This window comes from Oncorhynchus mykiss, chromosome 14 (genome assembly GCF_013265735.2).
Source record: "Oncorhynchus mykiss isolate Arlee chromosome 14, USDA_OmykA_1.1, whole genome shotgun sequence".
NCBI classification, from domain to species: Eukaryota; Metazoa; Chordata; class Actinopteri; order Salmoniformes; family Salmonidae; genus Oncorhynchus; species Oncorhynchus mykiss.
In genome coordinates, this window is record NC_048578.1 from 5,043,470 (window position 1) to 5,071,451 (window position 27,982).

General features: G+C 45.4%; 1 protein-coding gene and 1 pseudogene across 10 annotated transcripts in view; both read right to left on the reverse strand.

Annotated features, from left to right (window-relative positions):
- LOC110488599 (collagen alpha-1(XXIII) chain) overlaps positions 1-27,982 on the reverse strand; it is a 216,200-nt gene that overhangs the window by 61,282 nt on the left and 126,936 nt on the right. For 8 of the 10 annotated variants that reach the window (XM_036942726.1, XM_036942729.1, XM_036942724.1 and 5 more), the window contains exons 3-5: positions 12,012-12,056; positions 6,789-6,796; positions 6,281-6,307 (exon numbers count right to left, since the gene is read on the reverse strand). In XM_036942726.1, coding sequence (XP_036798621.1) covers positions 6,281-6,307; positions 6,789-6,796; positions 12,012-12,056 — 80 coding nt within the window. The remainder of the gene's footprint in view (positions 1-6,280; positions 6,308-6,788; positions 6,797-12,011; positions 12,057-27,982) is intronic. The other 2 variants (XM_036942728.1, XM_036942727.1) reach the window with 1 other exon arrangement.
- Positions 4,674-5,321, reverse strand: LOC118938691 (annotated as a pseudogene).

The following is a 27,982-nucleotide window of genomic DNA, read 5'->3' on the forward strand; positions in this document are numbered from 1 at the left end:
TTGGTCCTGGAAACTGGACCTTTTTTGGAACACCATTATTTTAGTCTTACTGAGATTTACTGTCAGGCCCCAGGTCTGACAGAATGTGTGCAGAAGATCTAGGTGCTGCTGTAGGTCCTCCTTGGTTGGGAACATAAGCACCGGATCATCAGCACACAGTAGACATTTGACTTCAGATTCTAGTAGGGTGAGGCCGGGTGCTGCAGACTGTTCTAGTGCCCTCGCTAATTCGTTGATATGCAGTACAAGTCAAAGGTTTGGACACCCCTACCCATTCCAGGGTTTGTCTTTATTTTTACTATTTTCTACATTGTAGAATAATAGTGAAGACATCAAAACTATTAAATAACACATATGGAATCATGTAGCAACCAAAAAAAGTGTCAAAATATATTTGAGATTTGAGATTCTTCAAAGTAGCCTTGATGACAGCTTTGCACACTCTTGACATTCTCTCAACCAGCTTCATGAGGTAGTCATCTGGAATGAATATAAATTAACAGGTGTGCCTTGTTAAAAGTTAATTTGTGGAATTTCTTTCCTTCTTAATGCGTTTGAGCCAATCAGTTGTGATGTGACAGTGTAGAGGTGGTATACAGAAGATAGCCCTATTTGGTAAGATACCAAGTTCACATTTCTGCAAGAATAGCTCAAGTAGGCAAAGACAAACGACAGTTCATCATCACTTTAAGACATGAACGTCAGTCAATCCGGAAAATGACAAGAACTTTGAAAGTTTCTTCAAGCGCAGTCGCAAAAACCATCAAGCGCTATGATGAAACTGGCTCTCATGTGGACCGCCACAGGAAAAGGAAGACCCAGAGTTACCTCTGCTGCAGAGGATAAGTTCATTAGAGTTACCAGCCTCAGAAATGACAGCCCAAATAAATGCTTCACAGAGTTTCTAGTATCAGACACATCTCAACATTCAACTGCTCAGAGGAGACTGTGAATCAGGCCTTCATGGTTGAATTGCTGCAAAGAAACCACTACTAAAGGACACCAATAATAAGAAGAGAGTTGCTTGGGCCAAGAAACATGAGCAATGGACATTAGACTGGAGGAAATCTGTCCTTTGGTCTAATGAGTCCAAATTTAAGATTTTTGGTTCCAACCGCCGTGTCTTTGTGAGACGGAGAGTAAGTGAACGGATGATCGTCGCATGTGTGGTTCCCACCGTGAAGCATGGAGGAGGGGGTGTGATGGTTTGGGGGTGCTTTGCTGGTGACACTGTCTGTGATTTATTTAGAATTGAAGGCAAGCTTAACCAGCATGGCTACCACAGCATTCTGAAGCGATACGCCATCCCATCTGGTTAGTGCTTAGTGGGACTATCATTTATTTTTCAACAGGACAATGACCCAACACACCTCCAGGCTGTGTAACAGGTAGTGATGGAGTCCTGCATCAGATGACCTGGCCTCCACAATCACCAGACCTCAATCCAACTGAGATGGTTTGGGATGAGTTGGACCGCAGAGAGAAGGAGAAGCAGCTAACAAGTGCTCAGCATATGTGGGAACTCCTTCAAGACTGTTGGAAAAGCATTACAGGTGAAGCTGGTTGAGATAATGCCAGTAGTGCGCAAAGCTGTCATCAAGGCAAAGGGTGGTTCCATAAGTGTTATTTCATACTTCTGATGTCTTCACTATTATTCGACAATGTCAAAAATAGGAAAAATAAAGAAATACTGTTGTATGAGTAGGTGTGTCCAAACTTTTCACTGGTACTGTGTATGTTGAAGAGGGTGGGGCTTAAGCTGCATCCCTGTCTCACCCCCGGCCCTGTGGAAAGAAATGTGTTTGTTTTTTAAATACATTTTAACCGCACATTTGTTGTTTGTGTACATGAATTTTATAATGTCATATGTGTTTCCACCAACACCCCTTTCTATCAATTTGTATAGCGGGCCCTCATTCCAAATTGAGTCAAAAGCATGAGAAGACGTTGCCTTTGTTTGTGTTTGTTTGTTTGTCAATTAGAATGTGCAGGGTGAATACGTGGTCTGTTGTACTGTAAATTGGTAAAAAGCCAATGTGACATTTGCTCAGTACACTGTTTTCGCTGAGGAAATGTATGAGTCTGCTGTTAATGATAATGTAGTGGATTTTCCAAATTTTGCTGTTGACGCATATCCCACAGTAGTTATTGGAGTCAAATTTGTCTCTACTTTTGTGGATTGGGATGATCAGTCCTGGGTTCCAAATATTGGGGAATATGCCAGAGCTGAGGATGATGTTAAAGAGTTTAAGTATAGCCAATTGGAATTTGTGGTCTGTATATTTTATCACTTCATTTGGGATACCATAGATTTCCACACTACTTCCCTTCCATCAATAGCATTTCTTAATATTATTCAATTCCTTTGACTTTGATTCCTCATTGAGCATAACTCTGTTCAAGTAGAGTGTGATTTTGCTGCGATCTGATAGTGGACTGACTCTGAATGCTCTAAGAGACTCTGGGTTGAGGTCAGTGAATGGGGGGGGGGGGGGGGGCATATGGGGAAGGGAATGCTGTCACCTCCAGGTAGGTGTTTGTCCCGCTGTGTGCAGAGGGTGTCTGGTTCTTGTTCAGCTCATCCAAGCAGATGTAAAAGCAGCGAGTGAGAGCAAGGTATACGAAAAAGAGATGAAACCCTCATATGGTATTCACTAAGTTGATTGTTTAAGTTTAGGAGAATGTTTCACAGCTTTGTCCTAAAATTGTTTATTTTAAAATCATCTTATTGCTCATCTCATTTAAATGTGATAAGGCCACACAGAAGGCCAGAGATTTATTTGACCTTCATTTGACTAGGCAAGTCAGCTAAGATCAAATTGTTATTTACAATGACGGCCTACCAGGGAACAGTGGGTTAACTAGCTTGTTCAGGGGCAGAACGATAGATTTGTACCTTTTACTCGATCTAGCAACTTTTCGGGTATTGGCCCAATGCACCTGCCACCCCAGTTTGCTGGTAAACGTAAAAGGTTTCTAGTAATATAGTATATACCCTCCCTCTGCAACCCTAGGCACAATACATCCTGGTCCTGATCAGACATTGCCATTTGTGTTGATGAGAAAATATTATGGAGATTATGGACAGATGGAGTTTGGACAGAGTTTACGCAGACAGACGTGCAGGCATTCGAGTACACACACACACACACACACACACACACACACACACACACACACACACACACACACACACACACACACACACACACACACACACACACACACACACACACACACACACACACACACACACACACACACAAACACACACACACACACACACACACACACACACTTGAGGGCAGTCAGAGAACAGGTTGCCAGAGGGAGAGACAGGGATAGAGAGATACAGAGACAAATACAGATACATTGAGAGAGACAGGGACAGCGAGACAAATGGAGACAGACGGAGACAGATGGAGAGAGAGAGAGAGACCAGCTCATGTCTCATGTGGACTCTAGCTAGACCTCCAGTAACATTATGGGAAGCATGATCATTAGACCATGGACCAGCCTGCCGTCTGAGCTAATGAACCACATGATTCATCCACTGTGTATTCTACTGAAACTCACACTCGACCAGAGTTCTCACAGGAGTGTCTCAGAGACCTAACTGTATTGGACTGGCGAGTTTCTAGATCTAAAGTGAACCATTAATACGTTACTGTAAAGCAGGGGAAGGGGGGAAGGGGGGAAGGGTGGTCAGGTTGGGGTTAGAAGGGTGAACCAATCGGAAGAACAGACACTCATAATGAATGATGTTATGATTGTACTACGCATACTACGGTACAGACACTGACATGACATACACCCAAACAAATAAAACCACACATACCCCAATGCACACATGCTTGTGCAAAAATGGACAGACACAAAAGCATACAAAGAGACACACTCTCTCATGTGCACACACACATTTTTGCCCCCACCTGTGACTAATTAGTTGCAGGCATTTCCCGTCAGGAAGGCTTCCCGGTGCCAGGCAGAGCAGAGATCAGCCAGGCAGCCCTGGGAATCTGGGAACCCTATACGGGCTGGACATCCCAAAATTCCCAATAATAATAATAAGAGAACATTCCCAATAATCACTGTTACCATGCGTAACATTTCAGATTATAATGGACCTATTTTCTATCAGGCAAATAGATTTTGAAAAAACAAAAAAATCGAAATCCTGATATGAACCTCGAGCCAAAAGGTTTGCCCACTCCTGGTTTAAACAGTGAGGTATCCTAACATACTGTATACTCTAATACACTGGCTAAAGCTCGGCAAGGGCTGGAGAGTGAATGTCTCTGGTGGGATGTAAACACGGTGGCTGGTAACAGTGAGTGCAGGGGGCAGCGCTGGGGGTCAAAGGTGAGGAGGTGTCGTGGAAGCCTCAGAGGTCGGCCACGCCCTCTGTGCGGTTGCAGAGCGACTCATGGAGTTCAGATGTCAGTGAGTACTTAGAGAAAGCCTGCCTGTTTGTATTCATGCCAGGGGCAGTAGATTCCTCTACAGCCTAGAATCAACTGGTCCTTGCCAATGTAGGACACTTTGACGAAAGCGTCTTTGGTGTGCCTGTGTTGATGCAGCTCCAGGGTGATGTCAGCAGCGTTCGTTGGCCATTGCATGTCAAGAACGCGCAGAGCCACGAGACAGCGGATCTGAGTGGTGTCGTGGGCAGAGGAACAGCTTCCTGTTGAGCTCTGAGGTTGTGCCCTGTAGTGTGTCTTTTATGTTGCCCATCAGGGTGTGGAAGAGGGTACCCACACACAGCTGCAGGTTCTGGGTCTGTAGATGTGACAGATCATCTCCACAGCCACCAGACACTTGGCAAAAACTCTATTGTCCTCACAATGTTAGTGGAACACACATAGACCTCTGTGGGTAGGGTTGATGAAGTCTCTGTCCTGGATGGACCTCTTCCTCAGCCTCTCTCCCAGCTCATACAGCTGCTGCATGCCCACCGTGGTCAGCTGAGCTGGGTACATACCCCTGGTCAGAATGTTGGCCCGGTAGCTGTACTCCACCGTTGAGGAGGGCCGTGGACCTCCTTCCAAGTCTGTAACCATGTAGTTGATCTGTGTGTGTGCTGGGGGTTCCAGGAGGTTAGGCACCCACTGGGCCTTCATGACATCCGACATAGACTTCAGTTCGGGCTCCATGGCGGAACAGGACTTGAACGAGCTTAAGCCTGCAAGGAGAAGGTGGTATGCGAGGGCCGAACCTGTCTGAGTTGTTTCCGTCTTCTTCTGAGACCAGAGCAGGGATCCGAACGCCATAGACACAGAGCCCGGAACACCTACTTTGGCCCAGAGGTCCCTCATCCTCATAATTACTCTGCTGTCTAACAAAAATAGTATCCTATAAGAACAGCCAGCCCTGGAGCTCTCAAGATCATCAACCAACTATCACCCCAGATGGGACGAGGCATGTTCCCCTGACACTAAGGGGGAGGGGAGGGGGGGGGGGGGGGGGGGGCAGAAAGGAACCATATTAGCATAAAGACACACAGACAAACAGACTCACAAACGAATTCGTACGCAGAGGTAATCTATGTTGATTCTCATTGCGACTAAAACACCAACCATCACCAATCAGACCGCAGAGACCAGAGAGACAGGGAATCATGCCCATACTGAGTGGAACAGAGAGTTGGAGTTTCCCATATGACCACTAGAGGCCACCAGATCACAGTTTAACAGAGAGATGAGAGCGTGACAACTCCGCACTCGACCGCACTAGGTTATCTATTGAACAGAAATCGAATATACCTATTGGTCTGAGGTTACAAGGGATTGTGTGGAAGTAGATGAACTATTTAACTCCAGACCCTCAAAGACTGGCCGATGACACTTGATGAAATAATCTATCAAACTGAACCAGTGAGTCATTTGAGCGTCACACTGAAAAGTCTTCTAATGCAACACTGCTGCTATGGCTCTGATCTGTCTGCTGTTAGCAGGCAGCAGCCATGATGTCATCATTACAAGACGTGGGGCTGGGAACAGACCTGGGGTGATAAACCAATTAGCCCGCGCTAATCACACTGGGCTGTGTGTGCGTCTACAGACATATTCAGTTGACGCACAGAGCAGGAATTATATTAATCATTGTTGAGAACACACTCATTGATGTTAGAAGTAAGTAAACAAGGCTAGGAATAAGGAGAGGATAGGGGTGGGGAGAAGAAAAGGATCGCCCAAAAAAGAGAGGACAGAAAAACTTTTGATGGAGGGGATAGTAGCCCAAAATAGGCTAAGAGAATCTAAAAAAAGTCAATTAAATTTACCGGGTATCCATCTCTCCCAGTCTTGCCCTGGTGAGGTTAGAGAGAGTAAAGCACACACCATAACAATTGTTAGAGCAGACGACCAACAAAACGACATTCACCATCAAAACACCTTACTGTAACACATGCAAGCACACCGTCTGGAGACAAGATACAAGCGTGGTTCAATGAACTATAGCGCACAGCGATCCCCTAAAAGGATCTCATATAAACTACTATATAAACAGGATTCTATCCCTCTAATATCTGCCCTCTCAGAGAGACAGTACGCCAGCCTGCATCCTAAAAGGCACCCTATCAGAGCTGTGGTCAAAAGTAATGACCTATATAGGGAATCGAGTGCCATTTGGGACGCAGACCCAATGAGTCAGTGGCAGCTGTGTGATATCCCAGCTCTCTCTTTTCCAAGGAACAGGACCCAGGATGGGAAGCGGCAGCAGCAGTCTTCTACACCCGTGTGCGCGCGCGCGTGTGTGTGCGTGTGTGATACATCCTGGATGGTACTTACTGGAGCTCCTGCAATACACAAACAAACAAACACAAACAAACAAACAAACAAACAGAAAAAAGAAAAGAGAAAACAATTATTAGTACTGGTATAATGCACTCAACGTTTTGATACAACATTTTCTGGTTTGTACAGCAATTAAAACAGACAAATGTTTGTACTTTGGTATTTTAGATCGGGGATATAGTTAAAGATATACATATCTTACAGAAAGAGCTCATTAAGGTTATTGCCAATAGAGCTTGTGGTAAGAGCCTTATGACAAACAGACTAGCACACACTGAGTTGACTTCTGGGTTATGGCTGTGTTTTGCATTAGGCTGGAAAGTGATTCAGAGTTTTACAGGGACATATTGGTACATTGAAAAAAGGAAAGGAAATAGAAAGTGTGATATAAAAAGGAAGGCTTGTGTTTAATGGCCCCACATCCCAGATAAGAATCAGAAGGGGTTTGAATCAGAATGGGTTTAAAGCGGTCTGGGCTTGGGATATCCTCTCAAAGCTCAGACTGTTCCTTTATTGTTTTCCTGACTGTCCTGAAATGTTCTTATTCAGAGATAGGCGATCTCTCCCTCTCTTCTTTCTCTTTTTTTATCTTTCTCTACCTCCCTCTCGTTCTTTCTCCCCTTCCATCATTCACTCCATCTGTCTCTCTCTCTCTCTCACTCTCTCTTTCTCTCCCTCTCCTCCTCTTCTCTCTCTGTCCCTCTCTCTATTAACTCTTAGCATGAACTGTTGGAGAAGTCTCCACTCTGGTCTAAAACCAACAATCCTGACTAAACTGATGAAGAAGAAACACAAAGGACCAGTTGAGCCTTATTAAGATTACATCCAGCCTTTGATTTCTGACTAATGTTGTTTATTTGGATCAAACCAATCATGAAAAGGTTCGTTCTGATGTCTCTGTAATAACAACGAATGGCACGCTTTCATTCGGGGGTGGGGCCCCAACACTGAAAGGGAAACATGCCAGCAATACAACTACAACAACAACTGACGGAGTAATAGACATCAGAATGGGTCTAGTCTGAGTGGAAACAGACAGTTCAGGAGTAGTGGGGGTATTAAAGTAGGTAATAGATGTCAGAATGGGTCTAGTCTGAGTGGAAACAGACAGTTCCGGAGTAGTGGGGTATTAAAGTAAGTGGCCTTGGTTTGTGCAAGTCGAAAAGGCTCAGGAGCCTATCTACTGTTCCTATAGCATTAGGCAGCGTGATATATAAGTACACCCCCTAGACAGGACGCTCGTCTATCATAGGGAGATCATAGTCTATCTCCTTAATTCTGAGTGCCAAGCAGAGACACATTGGGTATGACTAGGCTGGGGGGTTTGAACTCCCAACTTTCCAATCTCAGGGCAGACACTCTAACCACAAGGTCACTGAGATACCCTATATACCTACTGCTGTATACACCTTTTCTATTTATATACTGTCCATAATGTCTCTACACACCATCATATACATATATAATCATACACCGGACTCTGACATTGCTTGTTCTGAAATATGCTAAATATGGGTACGCGACCAATAACATTTGTTTTTTTGTTACTGTTGTAGCTGTGTAATTACTGTTTAATTACTGAACATGTTTAGAATCTAATCAGTGATCTGAGCTAACGGAGAAGTGAAAAACAGAGGAAGAGGAAGAGAAAGGGATGGAGGGGAAAGGAGGGAGGTGGAGTGTTAGCCCAGCTAGCACATTTGGTTCCTTGGACGTTCTGGGAACGAAGTCATACGTTTCCTGACCCCGGTGAAACAGATTTTTAATTTTTTTTTATTTCCACCTGTTCTAGAAACAATCATTTTTAGGTTGCCCCAGGTTCTGAGAATGTTTTATTATAGTTCCCTGAAAGTTTTCCTGGGAGGTTTTATTAACGTTCTGAGAACGCAAATTCTAGGTGAATTGATGGTAATTCAATAAACTTCGGAGAAAATGTTTCAATAAGACTTTTAATAACACTGCTATCGTAGTCTGGGTTAACTCTTTTCAACTCCAAGCAAAGATAGGGCACATGGACATGTATTTGCTTGGGCATTAATCATACAAACACATGTCTTTTTTATTGTGTCATGGCGTCAGTGAGATTTAAACTTATGATCTTTTGTTCTCGACCCATGGAATTAGTCCACCACGCCACCAGGATGGAGCTAGCCTTGTTTTTTTTTTTTACCACTACAAACCTTTTCAGTCTATTCAAACAGACCCCATTTCAAAGGAAACAAGCTTAGTGGGCAGGATTAGAGGGCACGGCCAACACACCTGAATACATTTAAAAGAGAATGTCACAACGTTTCAACTTCTTACTTATCTCCAGCACCACCCCGACATCAACATATGTGAAAATGGCACGTTTCTATGTTTTGTAGTAAAAAAAGATATGGAAAGGTAAGCGTTTCCAATGACATAATCAACCAACTAGTCGGCAATTAGTAGGCGACGCCTACTCAAAATTGGTATGAATCACACAGTGCACACCAATGATGTCATTGGAAACACTTGTCTCCCGCCACCTGTTTTACTACAAAACAGAAACGTAGCACTTTCACAAACTATATGTTGATGTTGGGGTGGTGCTGGAGATGATACATATGCAATTGAAAAATGGTTTCCCTTTAACAAGATAGAGGAAAGAGAGTGTTATGTTAAAGCTGAGAATGGAAAGTACTGTATATGTTCTTAAATAACATTCTTAGAACATTGTTTGAACTTTTCTAATGATTTATTGTGTTTTTTAAGGAAAGTATTCTTAATGTTCTGAGAACATGACTTTATATAGAAATCTGTAGAAGTACTGAAATTCCCACAGAAGAACGTTGTTTCTTAAAGTTCTCTGAAGAATTTGAGAACCTTACTTTAAATTGAACCATGAGGAAACCTGTAGGAAATGTTATGCTGAAGTACTGAAATTCCCACCTAAGGTTCTCAGAACGTTATGTGCTAGCTAGGTATCCTGCACCATTCCCAGAACATTGTGGGAAGGTTGTATACAAAATAACTATAGTACAACCACGCTCTCACCAAGCTCTAAAAAACACATGGTTCTCAGAACATTATGTGCTAGCTGGGAGAGTGGTGGATGGTACAGAGGAGAGAGGAGAGGAGAGTGGAGAGGAGAGGAGAGAGGAGAGTGAAGGGACATAAGAAAAGAGGTAGGGACCAAACGTCTGAGGAAAAGGGTGTTGTGGTTTATGAGGCATGAAAGTCAATGAGGTTTATGGGCGTCTAGACACTAGGACAAGGACCTACTGGCCCAGACAGCTACGTAAACAAACACACCAGCCAGATAATTACATCATATTTTTTGCAGAGGTGGCAACAATTTAGCAGTGGGCCACTGCTGCTAAATGTATATAGGGGAAACACTGAGGCAGGTGGTCCTCCCTTTACTGGCACTGTTTGTGTGTGTGTGTGTGTGTGTGTGTGTGTGTGTGTGTGTGTTTATCTGTGTGTTTGCATTTGTGTGTGCGGGCCTGTGTGAACAACTCCCATGATCTCATTGTCTCTCATTTTTACTCTGAACTGTGTGTGTATTTAACTTCCTCTTTGTTTTTCAAATAGATGAACATTTTTCGTAACACAAACAGAGCATGGTGTAATAACCAGCCAGAGCCGGGGCAACACAACAACCTAACCAGGCTGCGTCCTTATGGACATGAAACAAAAACAATTTTCGAGGCAGAGGCAGATCTAAACAGAACCACACATTTCCCCAGTCCTGGGACAACAAGAACTAGCATCTCCACATGAATACAAAACGCTCCATCGGTCCGTCTTTGAACTCCATCCTGAGAACGCCACGCGGCTGGAACGACTTAGGGCCCTGATGCAAAACATGGCCATTTAGCTGTCCTGATAATGGCCTGATGGACTGTGAACAGAGCAGAGCGAGCTTTCAGCTCCAATCTGGGTAGATCAAGCAACGGTCTGATGGTTGGGTATGAGAATAAATAGGAGGAAATATGGAGGAATATGAGACAGGGAAGAACTGGAAAAGTTTATGGTGAATGTGGATGCCCTATAACGCACAAAACACTATATAACCATTTTCTGGCTATATTTAGATAATTATTTGAATAATCTGACATTGGGTGAACCATGACGTTCATCATCACATGTTTAAGGCACGGAAGACACCAAGTCACACAAGGCACCTATATAGCTGTGTGTTTTGAGTCACGGTTCACTACCATCTGATAGTAGCAAGCGGTACCATCCACTTCTTTGTACCGTTTGATACGGCAAATTTAGACGAGACAATATCTCACCAAAAGATCTAGGCGTGTCTACTTGACGGTAAGAGCCTCGATTTCTCGTAACAGTCGTCAGTGATCCATGAGTGAGTCAACATGGTCCTCATCCACGATCGTGGGGACCGTGACTCCGTCTTGACCGCAACCACGACTCAAAGAGGTTTTTCCCTCTCAGACACACAGGCACACCACAGTTGGTGATAATACCTTCTAGTGTTCTTACACTACAGACAGGCTTGACTAAGCAGACTCAAAAACACGTCTCTTTAATCTGACAATGAGTCAAAGTTTTAAAAAATAAAAGCAATATTTGTTGGATGACCCAGTCAAAGAGTGAGAGAGACTTGGCTTATTGAGGATTTCTACACAAAACTGTTCGGTACAACAAGGGTTACAATGCACCGATTTCAGGTCTGTGCTTTGTTCATGTTCCCAAGAAGTGTTTTGCGGTATAAGAGAAACCATAACACACTGAAGGAGAAGGGAGGACAGTGACGTTGCCAATGTCACTAACCTCGTCTTACTACTGGAGCGGCTGCTACTGCTCAGGCTGCACCGCTAACTTACACACGTTAATGTGACCACGTGGCCAACGTTAGTGATAGGTTGGAGTGGATACGGAGGGACAGGAACAAAGGCCTGCTCTATTCTATCACATAGTGTTTTGAGTCACGGTTCACAGACTGTCCAAGCACACTACCACATCCTGCATGTCCACGAGAGAGCGAGAGAGCGAGAGAGAGCGAGAGAGAGCGAGAGAGAGCGAGAGAGAGCGAGAGAGAGAGAGAGAGAGAGAGAGAGAGAGATGGGGATGGAGCAGAGGGAGGGGAAAGACAGGGAATTAGGAGATGGGAAGAGGAAGAAAGATGTGAGGAAAGAGGAGAGAGGGAATGTAGAGAAGAAAGAGGAGAAGGTGGTGATGACGACAGCACAAAAATACAGCTTAAGAGAGAGATGTGACACTTACCGGGATCACCTCTCCTTCCCATCCGTCCACGCTTTCCAGGAGGACCTGAAGGAAACATAAACACAGAGTGTTCAAGCCCAAACTCATCAACTGAAAAGTCAGAGAAGAAGTTGTAAGTTTAGAGCTGGGGCTAAAGGGGTACCTGGGGGTTGTAAGCTATAGATGAGATAAAACTGTTGGATGTGTGTGTGTGTGTGTGTTGGCAGAGGAGTGTGTTCATTGGGGGCGTAGTATATGTGTTGGCATGGTTACGGTGTGTAAACTGCTCCAGATGTCCAAACACACGGCGCCACAGGTGGAATGTTCTACTGTAGAACATCTGGATGGATTCACCTGAGTGGAGCAGGTGTGTGTGTGTGTGTGTGTGTGCGTGCGTGTGTCAGCAATCCACATAGTAGGCCTTCCCATGGACGACACAGTCGTCCCGCACCGTCACGGTCATCCCATCCCCTCTCTCTGACCGGCCGAGCCAAACACAACGCCTCTCCTCCACTGGCTTGGTGCCAATCCTCACCTTCCCCTGACCTGACAGTAAAAGGCCGCCCTGATACTGTTGGCTTTACTCATGTTGACTGTGGAGAGGCAGTTAAAAAAAGGAAGCTGCAAGGAGCGGTTCAGGCAGCCAGAGCAGTTAGAACACCAGGAGTTTACAGCAGGTCAGAGCAGTTAGAACACCAGGAGCTTACAGCAGGTCAGAGCAGTTAGAACACCAGGAGCTACAGCAGGTCAGAGCAGTTAGAACACCAGGAGTTTACAGCAGGTCAGAGCAGTTAGAACACCAGGAGCTACAGCAGGCCAGAGCAGTTAGAACACCAGGAGTTTACAGCAGGTCAGAGCAGTTAGAACACCAGGAGTTTACAGCAGGTCAGAGCAGTTAGAACACCAGGAGTTTACAGCAGGTCAGAGCAGTTAGAACACCAGGAGTTTACAGCAGGTCAGAGCAGTTAGAACACCAGGAGTTTACAGCAGGTCAGAGCAGTTAGAACACCAGGAGCTTACAGCAGGTCAGAGCAGTTAGAACACCAGGAGCTTACAGCAGGTCAGAGCAGTTAGAACACCAGAAGTTTACAGCAGGCCAGAGCAGTTAGAACACCAGGAGCTACAGCAGGTCAGAGCAGTTAGAACACCAGGAGCTACAGCAGGCCAGAGCAGTTAGAACACCAGGAGTTTACAGCAGGTCAGAGCAGTTAGAACACCAGGAGCTTACAGCAGGTCAGAGCAGTTAGAACACCAGGAGCTACAGCAGGTCAGAGCAGTTAGAACACCAGGAGCTACAGCAGGTCAGAGCAGTTAGAACACCAGGAGCTACAGCAGGTCAGAGCAGTTAGAACACCAGGAGCTTACAGCAGGTCAGAGCAGTTAGAACACCAGGAGCTTACAGCAGGTCAGAGCAGTTAGAACACCAGGAGTTTACAGCAGGTCAGAGCAGTTAGAACACCAGGAGCTTACAGCAGGTCAGAGCAGTTAGAACACCAGGAGCTTACAGCAGGTCAGAGCAGTTAGAACACCAGGAGCTACAGCAGGTCAGAGCAGTTAGAACACCAGGAGCTTACAGCAGGTTAGAGCAGTTAGAACACCAGGAGCTTACAGCAGGTCAGAGCAGTTAGAACACCAGGAGCTTACAGCAGTTCAGAGCAGTTAGAACACCAGGAGTTTACAGCAGGTCAGAGCAGTTAGAACACCAGGAGCTACAGCAGGTCAGAGCAGTTAGAACACCAGGAGCTTACAGCAGGTCAGAGCAGTTAGAACACCAGGAGCTTACAGCAGGTCAGAGCAGTTAGAACACCAGGAGTTTACAGCAGGTCAGAGTAGTTAGAACACCAGGAGCTTACAGCAGGTCAGAGCAGTTAGAACACCAGGAGCTTACAGCAGGTCAGAGCAGTTAGAACACCAGGAGCTTACAGCAGGTCAGAGCAGTTAGAACACCAGGAGCTTACAGCAGGTCAGAGCAGTTAGAACACCAGGAGCTTACAGCAGGTCAGAGCAGTTACAACACCAGGAGCTACAACAGGTCAGAGCAGGTAGAACACCAGGAGCTTACAGCAGGTCAGAGCAGTTAGAACACCAGGAGCTACAGCAGGTCAGAGCAGTTAGAACACCAGGAGCTTACAGCAGGTCAGAGCAGTTAGAACACCAGGAGCTTACAGCAGGTCAGAGCAGTTAGAACACCAGGAGCTTACAGCAGGTCAGAGCAGTTACAACTCCAGGAGCTTACAGCAGGTCAGAGCAGTTAGAACACCAGGAGCTTACAGCAGGTCAGAGCAGTTAGAACACCAGGAGCTTACAGCAGGTCAGAGCAGTTAGAACACCAGGAGCTTACAGCAGGTCAGAGCAGTTAGAACACCAGGAGCTTACAGCAGGTCAGAGCAGGATCTTTGACCATGCCAGGATGCTGTGCCCAGAGAGAACTATGTAAACTCAAAAAAACCCTAGTGCTGCCGAACACGCTAAAATAAAGTTGTATTGCGCCGTGTGAATCTCAAGTCTCCCGTTGTGTTTAAGATCATAGAACGCAAACGCACCTAGCACCACAATACATCAATCCAACCAAAAGTCGATTTTTATCCCGCATCCCCTCTTGCTCTGCTCTGCTATATGCATAGTCACTTTAACTATACATTCATGTGCGTACTACCTCAATTGGGCCTGACCAACCAGTGCTCCCGCACATTGGCTAACCGGGCTATCTGCATTGTGTCCTGCCACCCACCACCTGCCAACCCCTCTTTTACGCTACTACTACTCTCTGTTCATCATATATGCATAGTTACTTTAACCATATCTACATGTACATACTACCTCAATCAGCCTGACTAACCAGTGTCTGTATGTAGCCTCGCTACTTTTATAGCCTCGCTACTGTATATAGCCTGTCTTTTTACTGTTGTTTTTATTTCTTTACTTACCTATTGTTCACCTAACACCTTTTTTTGCACTATTGGTTAGAGTCTGTAAGTAAGCATTTCACTGTAAGCTCTGTTGTATTCGGGGCACGTGACAAATAAACTTTGATTTGATTTACTCTCCCTTTGCCCCAGAGTGCCCTCCCTCGCTATTGACTCCACCTTCAGAGCTTTCCCCTGGCTGTGCAGGTAAATGGGATCCATACTGGCTTTGGGCCTGGGTTAGAGTAGCCTAGCTTTGTGTTCTGATGCTAATCAGCTCTGGCTGCAGACATGCTTTTTCCATAGGCCATTATAGGAGTTATTGTTGCGGCCTAACCACTTCCTTACAGTGAAGCCCACTTTTAAAAAGAGAACTACCCTCCTCCTTCTCCTCCTCCTCCTCCTCCTCCTCCTCCTCCTCCTCCTCCTCCTCCTCCTCCTCTGTCTCCACCCACTTTCCAACGTTTTAGTCGCTCATCCATTCTCGGCTTGCAGTCTGTCACTCTTGTACCTCGGCAGTATTCTCCGGAACAGTCCTATTCTCTCGACCATCACATTTGATCTCTGATCTCCTCCTCTCCCTCTTTTTTTTGGACACAGGCGTCATTACCTCCCTCCTGTGTGCCCCTGTCTTTCTCCCCCCTCCTCCATTCTCACACCCCTGCCTGCCCCTGTCTCTCTTCACCCCCCTACCCTCCCTCCCCCTTCCACTCCTCCAGTCCCCAGTGTCCTAAGTATTAATAGCCCCCCAGTACTCTCCACTTCCCCTGCTCCGCTCCTCCAGCTCCCCCAGCCATAAACACCACAGTGAACCTGCCCTGGCAAAGACTGACGACTCAATACAAGGGGGCCAGAGAAGATTCCTGGGGTGGTAGGGTGCAATAGGGGACACACTGGATGGGGGAGAGTGGGGGGGTTCAGAGGTACAGAGTCTCTCAAGCTTCTAAGCTTATCCCGACCACTGACTGTGTTCAGTAAGCAGTAATCCAGTATTGATATTATGGGCTGTTGGTCACTAGGAGCCCCCTGCAGGGCCTCTATTTCTATTGGACATGAAAGTCTCATGCCGACGGACAGGGAGGTGGCCAGGGCTGGAGGTAGAGGGGACTGTAACCGGAGCGTGTGATTTGTCATGTGCAGTATAGCTGAGAAGTAACCGCCGTGGTGATGACAGGCTGATGGAGGGCCAGGATTGACTAGAGGAATTAATGGTATAAACAGGAGTGTGTGTGTTTGTATGTGTGTGTGTCTGTCTGTCTGTGTAACCAGGGCTCAAGCAGAGCATTAAACACGTACCTGTACATACACAGTTACGCCAACACACACACACACAGAGACACGCACAGTGCCAATGTCTGGCACCTTCATTTGTCATCTGTGGCAATGACGTAGAGACATCAATCACACACACCACACACGCACGCACGTGCACACACTCACTCGCACACACACGTGCAGGTGGGGGGAGGGGGGGTCAAGTTACGGCCTTAACTTCCTGCGTCACCGGCAAGATCTGTGAATCTGTGACATACCAGGACCAGGAGGTGTCATATGAGGAGTGTGTGTGTGTGTGTGTGTGTGTGTGTGTGTGTGTGTGTGTGTGCATGTGCTCAGTAGACATGCTATCAAGGGACAAACCCCCACCATGTGTTACATGTTTGGTAAGCTGATCTCTGTCTCCATGGTCATTTCCTTATACTCTTAAATAGCTTCCTTTCCTTCCCTCCTTTGGCTGATCTGAAGGACTTGACAGGTCAAGGGCACAAAGGTGAAAATCTATCCAGAACTTTCACCTATCGGTTGAATCCAAGGGAAGGAGACAAGAAGAGGAAGCCGTGTCAAGTATTAGGATATTCACCATCAGTGATCTACTCCTAGAGGTCAAAGGTTATCAGATCCTGGATGGTGTTTAAAGGTTTATGTCACGACCAATGTTCCCTCTAAGCTGGAAGCAGTGTGTGCAGTAGCCCGAGACTGCCGGTGCAGCTCCCCCTGGACTGCAACACAGAGCGCAGAAGAAATATCAAGCCACAGAGAGAAGCAACTTTCTAGAGTTTTCCCTGTTAGTTAACACTATCAACGTGTCCCTTTACTTTGGCAACTGTGATCGAATCAACACAATATTAGCCATTTTCAATGCAACATACCAAAACAAAACAAACTATGCGATTTTATTGTAGGCAGAACGCATCGGAATAGGATTCTTTTGGAGTAGGATGCTATTGAGCACAACTCAGCCCGCACAACTCAGCCCGTACACAGCCAATCAGAGCTCCCGTAGGCCTATATGTAAAGACCATTGCCATTTATGGATCTGTGCCATGTACGTTGAACTGGACTGTGTTTAAAGCTATGGTCGTGAGTAGATTCGCTTGTTTTGAGATCAAAGCAAGAGAAGCATGTAGCCCCGTTTGCAAAAATGTTTCAAATCCTTTGCTATTTAGTGAGTTATTAGCCCAGTTATATATAATTTGTAGTCAGCAATAGGGGAGTGATTGCTTCCTACAAGAGCACAAAATGTGCACATTTCTAGACATATTTGAAAAGCGAGTCAGTTAACAAGCTTTTTTTTTTTTAATGGGGCAGTATTGCATTTTGAGACAAGCTTGAATAAGCTAATTAGCCAATAGGCAGAGGGTAGGATAGTTTGTATTTTTCTTTGTAATAATGATACGGGAATAATAATGCATTTTATTTTGTAAAATGGTTTCTTGCATCAAACAACACAACATTTTCAGTCACCTTGTCTGAAATACATGTTTTTTTTCATGTTTTCTCACTGAATGTAGACCGACACCACACATTGGCTGCTACTGTATGTAGGCTGAATGGTAGAACAATGGTAGAACAATGTTAAAATTGTATGGGATGCATTTTCTCTTGTTTTTGATTGTAGGCCACTCTGGTAGGCCTAAATGATGATCAAATAGCCACAGTAGCTTACTTGGCCACTGTTAAAACTAACTTAAGGCTGGTACAGCCTCACTGTTCACAGTAAACGTCCTCTGGAAGTTGCACAGAACTTTTCACTCAGCAAACCTGACATTTTCTCAGTGCCGAAAAGATAGTTAGAGGGAAAATTGGTCACGACCCAAAGACAAAACAGGCTCCGAGATCTGAGATCAGAAATAACCAAGCCACTTAACAAAGGTCAATACAAGTAGCGTATGAAGCCAGAAGAGAGCATACTGGAATCACTTCAATGATACCCTTCGAACTCTGACCTGCCTCTGTTGACCGCCATCCTCTCCTCAAATTACGTAACAGAGTTTGCACCAGATAGAAAATCCATGAATAAAACCGACATGATTCCATAGTCAGAGAGGCGAGTTTGTGCTCCATAGCCTATTTCTATTTAACGGTAAGAAACGCTGTGTCCTGCTGAATGCTCCCCAGGTCTATAGAAACCAAAGTGGGAGGTATCCGATCTCTCCTGTCAGCGAATATACACAGCCCTCAGGGAGAGGATAGAGGAAGAGAGGAGAGAAGAGAGAGGAAGAAAGAAGAGAGGAGAGATGAGAGAGAGGAGCAAGGGGGGGTACAAGAAAAAGTACAAAGAGAGCGTGACAGGGGTGAGAGAGATGAGGAGACGGAAGAGGGAGAGAAAAGACAGGATGGAAAGAGAGAGGAACGAGGAGGAAGGGGGATCGATCTTTCCTTGCGTGAGAGGATTGAATGCCCTAGTAGGCCTGAAGTGGTCCGGCGCTCTAACAGATAGGCCTCCAGGGGCCAAAACACAACCCATTTATCAGATTCCAAGAGACCCACTCTTGCATGCAGGAAAGAAAGTGAACTGCTTCCCCTGGTTGGTGGTGAAAAGCGCGCAGCTTGCCTGGTCCTGGGTTTGACTGGGAGCCAGCTAGAGCGAGCCATGTGTCTGAGGAAACACATATAGAACACAGCCCACACAGCCCACAACCCCCTAAACCTCACACCATGGCCTGGCTTGCAGTCACACACATACACAGACTATCCGTCTAAACCCACCGTTAGCCTCAGAGAGGTGAAGTCAGCGTGGAGACAAAACCCACTACTGAAACTCCCACTCCAAGAGGCACAGGCACACACACCAACACACACACAACTCATTTTATAAAAGCAGACATCTACAACTAGCTCACTGACAAGAGCTTGACTGGGGCTCTTGTCAGTGACACACACACACACACACACACACACACACACACACACACACACACACACACACACACACACACACACACACACACACACACACACACACACACACACACACACACACACACACACACACACGTCTTGATTTAGCTACTGTAACAGTTCCAGGGAACAAAGCTGTTCCACCGTAAGCCCTGCCTCTCTCTCTCAGCCCTCTCTCTCTCAGCCCTCTCTCTCTCAACCCTCTCTCTCTCTTTGTTAAACCCAACAACTGGTCGTAATAAAGGACAAAATGAAAACACTGGGATATGATACTCTTTACACTGAGCCACAGGATGCTGTGTGTGTGTCTATGGAGCCAGAAGAGTGTCGATGTGCCTGTGTGTGTGTGTGTGTGTGTGTGTGTGTGTCCGTCCATCTCTCCACTGATGCAAATATCAGCCCTTCAAACGAGGGATAATCCAAATTAAATGGGAAAGGATGTGGGAAGTGAGGAGGGGTATTGGGTCAACGGTCCTTCCACACTTTCTGCAGGCAGACTTTCACCACATTCCCTCTTACAATTCCTTCTTTAGAATGTTATTCCCAACATTACTGATAGTTTTCCCGCCGATCGCCTTTCAGTGGGTCCGCTGAGCTGGTTTAATCTAGGCTTGGCTGGGAATGACTGGCACACACACACACACACACTGGAGTTTTGCCTCTAATTTGCGTATAATTCAGAGCATGAGAGTTGGCCTGAGGAGAGAGAGAATTTCAACAGAGACTATGACTAAAAGATTACTGAAAATGTTGAAATTAGATGAATGCACAACCGATTAATTCCAAAACTGGTAACTACAACCCAAACAATATATTCTGGTACAATATTAGGATCTATTTTTGTTTTTACAGGAACTTTCTTCCTGAAAAATACAGCATAGAACAGCATAGGCTGGTGACCAGCCTTCATTGTGTTTTCGCTGGTGACCAGCCTTCATTGTGTTTTCGCTGGTGACCAGCCTTCATTGTGTTTTCGCTGGTGACCAGCCTTCATTGTGTTTTCGCTGGTGACCAGCCTTCATTGTGATTTCACTGGTGACGACCCCTCCTTAGTGTTTTCACTGGTGACCAGCCTTCATTGTGTTTTCACTGGTGACGACCCCTCGTTAGTGTTTTCACTGGTGACCAGCCTTCATTGTGTTTTCACTGGTGACCAGCCTTCATTGTGATTTCACTGGTGACCAGCCTTCATTGTGATTTCACTGGTGACCAGCCTTCATTGAGATTTCACTGGTGACAACCCTTCGTTCGTTTTTTCACTGGTGACCAGCCTTCATTGTGATTTCACTGGTGACAACCCTTCGTTAGTTTTTTCACTGGTGACAACCCTTCGTTAGTGTTTTCACTGGTGACGACCCTTCGTTAATGTTTTCACTGGTGACGACCCTTCGTTAATGTTTTCACTGGTGACCAGCCTTCATTGTGTTTTCACTGGTGACGAGCCTTCGTTAGTGTTTTCACTGGTGATCAGCCTTCATTGTGTTTTCATTGGTGACGACCCTTCGTTAGTGTTTTCACTGGTGATCAGCCTTCATTGTGTTTTCATTGGTGACGACCCTTCGTTAGTGTTTTCACTGGTGACGACCCTTCGTTAATGTTTTCACTGGTGACGACCCTTCATTGTGTTTTCGGTGGTGACCAGCCTTCATTGTGATTTCACTGGTGACGATCCTTCGTTAGTGTTTTCACTGGTGACCAGCCTTAGCTGTGTTTGGGACACATAAGCAGGTCACCAGCATATGCTGGTCATCCGCAAAACCAGCATCAAGTCACATTATGCTGAGTTGAAAGTGATGTCTAATTCCTGTTGGAATCCAGCCTGACAGGGGATATACAAAACATTTGAACTTTTATTCACCCACAATCTGCATTCAGAATGATAACCAGGGTTCGGACAATTAATAAATGAGACTACCTAAACCCTCTAAACTGGAACAACCATTTCAGTAATGGGTGTAATAAGTCCAAATAAGAGATTGGATTAGTTTAGAAAAATGTATGGAATTTATCTTTGTGTAGCATGAAAGTTGAAATGAATACAATAGTGTAAATGTCTAGTAGTTAAGTCTAAATATTTTTTTCAAGCCCTGGATAGCCTACCGACACCATAAACAGGGTCCCTGTGCAAGACAATGTTGCAGTTTTAAAGCTAATTTCCTGTAATAAAAAAAAGTCATGGCCTATGACATGTTTGTTACAGATAGTAAGATTGAGACCAGGAAAACAGATATGTTTTCTGAAAACAAGAGAAAAAAATCGACAAGAGAAAGTTCTGAATAGAATTTAAATTGTTTTTAAATGACAAAAGTGTCAAGGGTAAATTATCTGGTTCATTACAATTTCTGTACTATTTCGAAGTATATTTTGTACAGTTGTAAACAACACAAACCTGTAAAACAGGAGGAAGTTTGAGACAAGAGAAAGTTGGCTGGTTTCAGGAGAAGCTGTCTCAATAGAATGAGGAAGTGAGGTCACGATCACCAGTGTGAAGGCCACCAACCGAACGAGTCCGCTAACTCCACCGAGTGGTACCGAGATCTATCAGGGCCTATTCATTCATAAATCTGGAGGACTCCAATAATGAAATCAAAGTAGGAAAGGTAATGGCTAACAAATAATAAAACAATTTCTTAAAAATCAAAAACATACAATAAACTGGGACCATATATTTTGTGTCTGTCACATGTTCATATGCCATCTGGGGTAAATTGATTGACTCATTAATAAATTACTTTATCTTATGCTACACAAAGATAAATAACAAACAAATCCAATCTAGTTGGACTTATTGCACCTGTTACTGAAATGGTGTTCTGGTGTATATAGTTTAGGTAGTCTCATTCATTCATCCTTCTATCAGTCATTCTGAATGCAGATTTTGAGAAGACACTCTGTCTGGACTCCAATAGGAATTAAACATCACTTTGCAAGCCAGCATAATTGGACTTGATGCTGGTTTCGCTTTAACTTGTGCTGGTCACCAGTGTACAAAACACAATGAAGGTTGGTCAGCAGCAAAAACACAGCAAATGCTGGTCACCAGTGTACAAAACACAATGAAGGTTGGTCAGCAGCAAAAACACAGCGAATGCTGGTCACCAGTGTACAAAACACAATGAAGGTTGGTCAGCAGCGAAAACACAGCGAATGCTGGTCACCAGCGAAAACATAATGAAGGCTGGTCTGCCAGCATAACCAGCTAGACCATGCTGGTCAGACCAGCTTGACCAGCAGACCATGCTGGTCAGACCAGCTTGACCAGCAGACCATGCTGGTCAGACCAGCTTGACCAGCAGACCATGCTGGTCAGACCAGCTTGACCAGCATCCGACCAGGACTGACCAGCATAGACCAGCATGGGCTATCATAGACCAGATTGAAATGTATGCTGGTCTATACTGTTTTTCTCAGCAGGGTCAAAACCCATCTTAGATCATTGCGAAAAGGCCCTTTGTCAAAATCATTAGCAAAATCGGGTGAGCAATTGATGAAAATCGTAACAATATCTGTCTTCATATAAATATTTGTCTTCATAACAGGGCTTGTCAAGGCAAAAGTTTAAAGAGGGCTAATGCGAGGTGACCCAGAGTTCAGTCTGGTCAGAGTTCAGTCTGTCTTCTCTATGGACCAAACAGCTGACAGTTCTCTCTCCCATATGCCATTTAGTAGACACTTTTATCCAAAGTGACTTACAGTCACACGTGCATACATTTTATGTATGGGTGGTCCGGGGAACATTACCCTGGTGTTACAAGGGCCATGCTCTACCAACTGAGCTATGAAGGACCACTACAGAGGATCACTATCTCTCTCTCTCTCTCCATCTCTGCTGTATCTAAAGAGGGAGGACACATGATGTAAACACAAAATACAAAAAGAGGAAACAGTTGTGATTCAGACAGTGATGATTCACACTCCAGCTGCTCTCTCTCTCTCTCTCTCTCTCTCTCTCTCTCTCTCTCTCTCTCTCTCTCTGTGTGTGTGGAATGGTCTGATCCACACTGACGGAGGGAGCTAATCCATGGTATTTACACAGGTCTGACCCACCCTGGCTGACCATTCCCTTCATAGTGCATTACTTTTGACCAGAGCCCTATTGAAGTAGTGCACTACATTAGGAATCGGATGCCATTTGGGGGGTTAGGGTCTGACTCTGAACATACACATTACAACACTGGGCGATTAAAAACACTACCCCCCTCTGCTTTTCTCCCTTCACCTCTCCCTCCAACCCCATCCTTCCTACTCTCCCTCACTCTTGCTTCTTTCTGTCCTCTTGCACCTCTATCTCTCGCTCTCTCCTTCCCTCTTCTCCTCTGTCCATAGCTGTGGCCCCTCTAATGGACGTACCACCCTGTGAGAGTCTGAACACTGCATAAAACCAAGCCTCTCCCAAAAACATCAACACATGTATCCCAGTGTGTTTTTCTCAGGGTCAAGCATTTTAAGAGGAGTTGACACGACTCCACGCTCTCACACGTGCACCCACACATGCGGTACACATGCTGTACACATGGACACATATACTGTAGGCATGAACATTCTAACTCATACACAAACATACCTGTGCAAATTCTAACAGGCACACGCACATGCTCAGCAAACACCGTCTCACTTTCCTTGTTTTGGGGTAAAAAAATGACTTCAGTGTTTATTGTCACTGTCATTGAGTGATTGAATTTCACACACACACACACACACACACACACACACACACACACACACACACACACACACACACACACACACACACACACACACACACACACACACATACACACACACACACCTAAACTAGCTGTCAGACACCACAGCAAGCTACATAGAGTGTGTGATAGACTAATAGAGCCACAACACACCTCAGCGAGGTCACCTTGCCAGGTGCTAACACTGTTGGAATAACGTATGCATTTGGACAACCGGACACTCTCTCGCACACATACTAAGAGACACACCCTTGTAACCAGTCTAGCCCTTCCAATGTTATCTTGTGTTACATCTTGTGTTTACATTTGACTCATTTAGTAGACACGCTTACCCAGAGCGACATACAATTAGTGCATCTAAATCTAGCTAAGCGGTCCCGTGTGGATCAGTTGGTAGCACATGGCATTTGCAATGCCAGGGTTGTGGGTTCAATTCCCAAGGGGGACCAGTGCAGGAAAAAACGTATGAAAACATATCCACTCAGTACTGTACGTTGCTCTTGATTAGAGTGTCTGCTAAATGATTAAAATGTCAAAGTGAGACACGAGTGGTTGATTACAGGATCACCATTTTACAGTATATGTCTGAGTGCACATTGTGATGCTAGCCATCCTACTGATTTATAACTCAATTTTAACTTCTGTCTACCTAACCCTCTCAGGATAATGGACAGAGGGGGAGGAGATGGAGAGGGGGAAGAGAGGGGGAGGAGAGTGGGATGAGTGGGGTGCTGTTAGTTTGGGGCGAGGGGTGTTTATCACCCTTAAACTAACAGCTTCCAGATGAACGTGGGGATGGAGGGATGGAGGTAAGTGAGGGCTGGAGGGGGAAAGGAGAGGGGAGCTTCTTAATGTGTGGCTTCTTACCCATAAGCCCCCTAGTCCTGATGGTCCTGGTTATCACTCAACGCTCTGTGACTGTTTGACTAATCCACACCTCAGATCAAGGACCCGGGGAGTCCCAAATCTAATGTGTTCCAATAAGGATAAACATGGGAGAGTCACAGAAGGACCCCTATTCCCGGTAGGTCTCCAGTCAAAAGTAGTGCACTATGTAGGGGGTAGGGTGCCATTTGGGACATATCCTTTCTCTAAACACGGTACGGGGACAGTGAGAGGTAAAAACGAGTGGTATGTTGTTACACGACACACCAAGAGGTCCTAAGGTTCGTATCAAGAGTTTAGGGACTGGGCTTTCATAGGGAGAGACAGGGGGAAGCTCTGACGTCTGTAACTAAAGTGGGAATAAGGGTGTGTCCCAAATGGCACCCTATTTCCTGAAGAGTGCACTACTTTTGACCATAGTCCTGGTCAAAAGTAGTGCGGTATATAGGTAATAGGGTGCCATAGGGTACCAATAAGTCTCAAAGTCATTAACTGTCTCGTGATCTGCGGAGTGACTGGGTTTCTACAGGAAGTTGCTGAGTCCGTAACTAAAGGAAGAATAAGTCTAAACAGACTGGATAGAGAGGTGAGAATGAGTGGTGTGTTTGGGAGGGAGATCTGATCCGGGCCTCCGTGTTAGTTCTTTCTCTTCTCTCTCTCTTTCCCCCTCTCTCTGTCTCTCTTTCTCTCCATCACAGAAAGGAGGTGTGAAATGTAGCTCAGAGGAATGCTCCGGGAGCATAAACAATGGGTTTAACATTGTCACGATTGGGGAGGGAAAACACAAAGTCATGAACCTCTAGCTCTAACTCTGCTTCTCTAATTGGCTGAGATGGTTGGAGCATGGCATGAACATGGTGCTTACAACATCAAAGTTGTGGGATTGAATTCCACAACGGCCACATGAACAGAACGTGAAATCGTAAGTGGCTTTGGATCAAAGCAGCTTCTAAAATGGCCAATAGATGACCGTACTGTATATCAACTCTACTAACAGAGCTTAGCTTTAGTGGTGTCAACAACATTGATGTTGTTTGTGGTAATCCAAAAAGGACATTTGGATGAGTTGGTTACGGAGTGGCTGTGTGTCAAATGGGGTCTGACAGTATAAAACTCCTTTTTATGTTGATTTCCTTGTTTCTTTTCATCGAATGTGTTTTTTTTGTGTGTTCAAGATGTGGTTCTTGTTCAATGGTGAGCGGTGGCAGTTTTGCATGTGTGAAGGAAAAAATACAATCATGACTAGTAATGACCTTTACTGAATGAAAACTGTGTAAAAGTGTGTGTGTGTGTGTGTCTCTGTGTGCGTGTCTGTGTGAGTGAGTGGGTGTGTGCGCATGCGTGTGTATGTGCGTGTCTCGTGAGTGTGTGTGTCTGTGCATGTGTGTGTGCACGTGTCCCTTGGGTCACGGTGGCATGGAGGTGTAACATAATACAGTGCCTTCGGGAAGTATTCAGACCCCTTGACTTTTCGCTCGTTGTTACGTTACAGCCTTATTCGACAATGGATTAAACTCATTTTTTATACAACCTTAACACGATACCCCATAATATCCCATAATGACAAAGCAAAAACAGGTTTTAGATTTTTTGCTAAAAACCCCCCCAGAAATATTATATTTACATAAGTATCAGACCCTTTACTCAGTACTTTGTTGAAGCACCTTTGCCAGCGATTATAGCCTTGAGTCTTCTTGGGTATGATGGTAAAAGCTTGGCACACCTGTATTTGGGAAGTTTCTCCCATTCTTCTTCTCTGCATATCCTCTCAAGTTCCTTCAGGTTGGATGGGGAGCATTGCTACACAGCTATTTTCAGGTCTCTCCGGAGATATTCGCTCAGGTTCAAGTCCAGGCTCTTAGCTGGGCCACTCATGGACATTCAGAGACTTGTCCCGAAGCCACTACTGGGTTTTCTTAGCTGTGTACTTAGGGTTGTTGTCCTGTTGGAAGATGAACCTTAGCCGCAGTTTAAGGTCCTGAATGCTCTGGAGGAGGTGCCTTGTTTTGAGGGCAGCATGGGTTAACTGTCCTGTTGAGTAACAATCACACTTTGGAACAGTGAGATATTTGGAGATATTAGAGATATTTGGAACTCACGTGCAAAAACGTTAAGGGAAATGCAGTGTGTCTGTGTCAAGATGTTTTTCCCCCAGCCATTTCTTCTAACCCTAAGGATTATTCTCATAAGGGCCTATGTGAAGGGAGCTACAGCCTTCCGCCTCCAGCCTCCAGCTTCCAGCCTCCAGCCTCGGTCTCTCCCAAGGAGCATCAGTGTCTCCTTTCTCTCCTGTCCTGTGTTTCTCAGTGCGGTAACCTTCACAGCCAGCAGTCTCTACTACTGTCCCTACATACCCTGGACAGACAGACAGGCAGGTTCATTTACAGCCCCTATAGGATGCCAAGGCAAGCCGTACACAGCTAGACAGCAGGCCAGACACAGCAGGCCAGACACAGCAGGCCAGGGCTTCACACACCCAGGGGTTTCTGGATAACGGGTGCCAGCGTACAGGTGGTCCTGATAGGCTGATGACACCTTGGTGAGGAGCAGTGGGCGGAGGGCGCCAGGACATGTAAAACGCCATCAATAGAAATAGACTTTGACTTCGGGACGTTTAAAAAGGTCCAGAAAGCATAGATAAAGGCCTTTCTTGGCGCTCAAAAAAAAAAGAAAACAATTGCCCAGCACTACAGTTTGTGCGAGCTTGTGATACTCAGAGCCAAAGCGGGCTGCTCAGACCGCTGCACCACCGCAGTTAACAATGCTCTAGCAAGCGGTAATAGTGAGTTGTTAAAAATAAAAGTACGCCTTCCAGAAACCATAGCCCTAACCTTAACCATTCGGACTGAATGCCTACGCTGTTAACCTTGGAGTTGTTTCCATTTTAACCCTGTAACCCAGAGGAATTAATGTATAAAAAATAGACGTTCACACTTGGAAGGGGAACTATGAGATCTTGTTGGGCACACTCACACACAAAAACTGACACACACACACACACACACACACACACACACACACACACACACACACACACACACACACACACACACACACACACACACACACACACACACACACACACACAACGTGGCTGTAAGAGGAATGTGAAAGTATAGGCTCAGCTCCAGGTGAGTGCCATGACCTGATGGTGTTATTCACATACCAGACACCTTGCTGGACATCTCGGTCTGTGTGTGTGCACGCATGCAGACATGTGTGTGTGTGTGTGTGTGTGTGTTCATCCATCCATCCAACAATCCCTGAAAAACCTGGTGTGATCCAGTGCTACTCCACATGCCAATGCCCTGCAACC